The 5,080-nt window shown below is 45.3% G+C and overlaps 1 protein-coding gene across 2 annotated transcripts in view; it reads left to right on the top strand.

Annotated features, from left to right (window-relative positions):
* LOC110399879 overlaps positions 1–4,481 on the top strand; it is a 29,031-nt gene extending 24,550 nt beyond the window's left edge. For both annotated transcript variants that reach the window (XM_021399289.1, XM_021399290.1), the window contains exons 8-9: positions 1,915–2,043; positions 2,516–4,481. In XM_021399289.1, the coding sequence (XP_021254964.1) occupies positions 1,915–2,020 (106 nt within the window). In that variant the 3' untranslated portion in view covers positions 2,021–2,043; positions 2,516–4,481. The remainder of the gene's footprint in view (positions 1–1,914; positions 2,044–2,515) is intronic.

Below are 5,080 nucleotides of genomic sequence, written 5' to 3'. Positions count from 1 at the left end.
TCTCGTAGTAGTGAGGGAACTTGGTTCTTCCAGCAGGAGAGATGGAGGCTGCCAAGGTAAACACACCAGCACAAGACTCGGTGGTTTGTCATATATTGTTCCAACCAGGCTCAGGTTTTCATTTCATTTTCTGTTTCCTGGTAGCACTTTCACTCCCGCAAAGCAAAGACTGTTTTGCTCAGAGGGCCAGAGCAGGCTGATGGATGACTTGGTCATGGAGTTATGAATTTAACAGCACGCAGACCTGAGCCTAACACATAGATGGAAAGTAGATTTCTCCCTCAAATTATTGCAGAATGAACACTCCACAAAGAGCGAGGAACTTACTTCCAGCTCAAATGACCACCAAGACAAGAACTTTGTCTTTGCACTGCAAATGGTTTCAGAGACATAAGGCTATTTTCAAATGACAGTCAAGCATCAAAAGGTCAAATATTTGACCTGAATAAGTAATTGCACACTGGGGCTGACTGGAGAGAATCCAGCTGGGCTGCAAATTCTGCAGGAGCCCACCTTGAAAAATTTATTGCCACTCCATCTGACATTATAATATATGTGAAATTGCCTCTGACTAGATTTGCATTACTACCAGTCCCCAGAAACCCAGGACCAAGCTGGAGCACATAAGTGCCTCTGAGATATTTTCCCTTATTTTCCCCAGCACCGTTTTTGTACATGGGAGACTTTCAGACACCCAGTGCTCACCCTGACCACAGCTGGGAAGCAATCCCAGCCATCTCCACGAAAGCCCTCGAGCTCGGGAGCTTTACTGATGCTAACCACAGCCCTTTCCTAGGGCAGGCTCTAATGCGGGAAATTTTGGATAATCCCAGCCTGGCACTCCTGTTCAAACACATCCACCTATTTATCTACAGGACTTGCAGCTCTAAGGTAGCTGCGTGGGCTTGAGCTAACCTCAGGTTATGATATCTTACCTGGTAAGGGTGTTAGTTTCGATCTGACAGCCGCCGAAAGCTTACATCTGTATGACAGCTACTTGGTGGCCAGGGTGAGGTATGTTGGGAAGGACAGTGCAACACCAGCATGCTAAAACCCCTGACCAGAACAGCCTCGTGCAAAGACTGAAGTTCCGTGACCCAGAGCTTGCAGGCCCAGGTCTGAGTAGCACTCTTCATAGGGAAGGTTACTCCTGGGGGGCCAGAGGCAGCCGAAGAACTAAAGCATCAAGGCATAAATTCAGCCATTTCGCTGCAAAAGACGTAAGAATTAATTAAACAAATCCGACAACATTTAGATTAGGAAAAAAAAAAATCAGTAGCTAGAAAATAAAGTCAGCACCATGTCAGTCATAGCTTTGATTTAAACAATTTTTCAAATCAAAGATAGCAAAGAGTGCTTTGTTATCCATTTGAATTGCTTTGAAATGTTGCATTAAAAAAAGAAAACAAAAAACCAACACACAGCTTCTCTTTCTCAAACAGCAACTATTTTTACAAAGTGTTCCAAAAGATTTTTCTTTCCCAAGTTCTAGAGGCCTAAGCCATTACAACCAAACAGGATGCGCTGCACTTATTGCAGTTGGAAGCAATAAATAAGGAACAACAACTGCAAAGCTGGAGACAGCCTAAGCAGAAAGCTTAGTCCTGTTCTTTCCAATTCCTCACTTCCTACTGGAGGCTAGAAGTGTTTAACTCCTGCGACACTGACCCACCAGTCTCTCCCTCTCTCTTTGCAACATCACGCCAAGCGATGCACTTTGTAGTGTTTTGGCTTTCTTTTGGATGCTGCCACAAGTATTCAGCCAGCATGTGGTTTGGAATTTCGGGCTGGCAAGGGGAAGCAGTGCTGGGTGCTGTTTGGATGGTGGGTACATACGCACAGCATATTAGTGTTAAAAAACCATCACGTGTTCTGACTGCTGTCAACTTTAATTGTATTTTTCCTTTTGTTAAGGCCAGATATTATGTCTTCAGAGATGAGGAAAGCTGAGAGAACTGAGAGGAACTCCATGATTGTTCTGGGACAAAATACAAAGAATGAAAACATATGGCCTTTCTGATAACCAAAGTTAAATGGAAGAAGGTAAAAATAAGTAAAACTGCACATCTTGCATTGTTTTTCTTTCTTCCACTCAGCTCAGAAGTTATGCAGTTCTGTTCATTCATCCAGACATGCTCCAACAGGTACAGAGCAGATTCTTCAAGTTCAAATTATATGGAATTATGCCAGCAGAAGACTGGCTCATATACCTTCGAGTTAATAGACACGCTCCTCCCCCTCCTCTTTAAAAAAAGAGAACAGTTAATTTAAAGCAATTCTAGTCATTTAGGCTGCATCACACAGACGTTCTGCATCGCATTCAATACAGAAAGAACTGTAGCAACAAGCTCAGTTATCTGCAGCCTCAGTCAAATTCTCCCAAATAATAAACTTAACATACATTGGGAAAAAATCTGCCCATAATCAAAACAAAAGAGAAACAGTCTTGGCTCACTGGGTAAGTGAAGAACATCTCTTTCTAGTCTCTCACATTCACCACGTGTTTTTGTTTCAGGAAGGAGAAGTGGGAACAGCAATGGACACAAAACAGAAGAACCCAGAGGTGCTTTGTGCAGCTTTGTGTACCCAGCATTCTCTGGCTGTTGGCAGAGCAACTCTGATTTGAATGTTGGAAGGGAAAGAAGGAAAGAGGAGGTGGATAAAGGTCCGTGGACAGATGCATGCTCAGCTACCTATGGCTTCGCTCCTGAACCTGACGCATACTTACAAGCCACAGAAACTTGCAGCCAACATCTTGGCACCATAACCAGGAGAGGCTTTTAAATGAGATTTGCTAATTAATTCTTCCTCCTATTTATGCTAGGAACAGTACTACTTGAACCACCAAACCTTTTAAGTTATCATTGCTTCCTGGGGACCTCCTCCAGCTGAAATGAACTTCAGCCTCACAGGAGAGAGCAGTGGCCAGAGGAGCACCGTACCTATTGCCAGGTGCAGAGATGGCCACTGTGAGTGCAGCTGCCCTCCTCGGGGCTGGGCACTGGCCTGCAAGCTGCTTATCCTCAGCATACTCCACCCTTCCCAGCAGCACCCCGCCAGCTGTGCAGTTTTACTCAAATGCAACAGGAAAAAAGTCTGTAAAGCCAACCTCTCCTCCAGGGCCATCCACAAACCCACCACCAGCTGCACCTTCTGCAAACGTTCCTCAACTTCAATGCCATCCTAATGCAGAAGTCAACACAGTGAATGGCACTGCAAGAATTGGCCGTTAGAGAGATAGGAGGGTACATCCATGGCAGCATCTCAGCTACCCAGCAGCCCAGTTCTCTGGCAGGCTGTGCTGTTCGTCTTCTGGAAGAGCATGGCTGCAAGGATGATACACTCTCTATATTCTGCATCTTTTCCCCTAGGACTGTTCTTTTAGACCTGCTAGTTGTTTTTGTTGTTAAGCTATAGCCATGCTTGGTGGGTGCCTTATCGCCATGTTTCCACAGAGCTCAGAGAACAGACAGTATCTGCTTCTGAAGGTGCTGTAGCTGCTGCAGCAGTCTCTGCACACCAGCTCCTACCAGCAAAATTTATGCCTATGGAGTAAAGATTTGAGCAAGGCAACTTTGCTTCTTGTCATAGGGGCATGCTAATCCCCTGAATTACAATATAACTGTAAATCAGGGACTTCGTATTTAAAATTCCCTTCCAGTCCATCCTTGGGAACTGAGATTTCAGAAGATGACAGAAACATGCCACCTTCAGCAGGTTTAGCCTTTCAGCAGCAGGTGCTTCCCCTCGCTCACCCAGAGCAGCTGGAGCCCTTTGAGGCAGAGCAGGATCTCTTCTGAGATTCGAAATACCCCAGCCCAGGAAAGCAGCTCTGAGCCCAGTTCTAGCAGCAACACAAGGCAAAGAGCTGTTGCTCACTAGAACAACAGATCATGTTTACTCAGTGCAAGTATAGTATGCAGATTGAAGTTCAGTGTAGCTGCTGTTATTTAGCACCAAAAAAAAAAGTTTGTGCTGACTCACAGTTAGTACCCTAAAGTAGGTGCTGTGTTTAATGTTTCAGTTGTCATTAATTGTAGCTGCTGTTGTGAGACTTGGTTATTCACCGTATATCTTGCTAGCTTCATACAAAGCTAGAAAGATTTATGAGTTGATTATTCTGTGAATAGTCTGTATATCTCCATAAATACCAGGGGCTAAAAATCCTGCCTCAACTTACACCCTCCACCTGTACAGACACTGTGAGGAATGTGAATCAGTGCAGAACTGGACTTGCAGGGTTTCAAGAGAGTCATGAACTGGTGTTTCCCCATCCCCTACTCTCCTCACATTATAGGTGTTATGGTTTTTAAAATTAAGATGAACTAGCACTCTTTTTATTACAGCATTATATGAAATATATTCATTTATTTTCAAAACTATATTTATAACATGTAACATACTGTATAGTTCTTCACTCTAAGATATACTTGTATTACAATTTAATAAGTTTAATAATAAAATCATCACTTACAAAATAACTAGTTTCAGATCTCTTATTAATGAAGACCAGGGCTGTAGTACAGTTACCGCTGCCCATTTTTCAGGTGAGCCCAGCTGATCAAGGAAGGAATTATTACCACTGGGCCTTCAACACCAGCAAAGCAGGAGTCAGTCCTTTGGAGGCTGTTGCTATTCCCCACAGGCACAGCTGGGAGAGGCTGGTTTGAGCAGTTCCATGCAGGGAGCTGCTTTGGGCTTCGTGTCTACAGCTGCAGGCAGGCACAGCAGAGCAGCACTCAGCGCTGCCGGGGAGAAGGGTGAAGACATCCAGGACAAGGAACTCAGGTGCTCGGAACCAGTGTTTCTAGAGATCTAGGTTTAGTAGCAGCACTGCACAAGAGCCCTGTCTACAGGGGACTGAGAGGAGTCAGGTGTTTTAGGGGTGAAGTACCCCACAGAACACCCCCGAGCCCAGCACCGGCCCTGGAGCTGCTAGCAGCCAGCCAGGTGTGGGCAGAGCACAGCCGCAACACAGCCATAGCACGCGTCGCTGCTCCTGCAGCCCCCGGCTTCCTTCCAGAGAGCTCCCACAGACTCGTACATCCCCTAAGCACCGTCTCTCCCAGAGCCCCCACAG

The sequence above is a fragment of the Numida meleagris genome, chromosome 5, assembly GCF_002078875.1.
Source record: "Numida meleagris isolate 19003 breed g44 Domestic line chromosome 5, NumMel1.0, whole genome shotgun sequence".
NCBI classification, from domain to species: domain Eukaryota; kingdom Metazoa; phylum Chordata; class Aves; order Galliformes; family Numididae; genus Numida; species Numida meleagris.
This window is presented reverse-complemented; position numbering and strand designations above follow the sequence as displayed.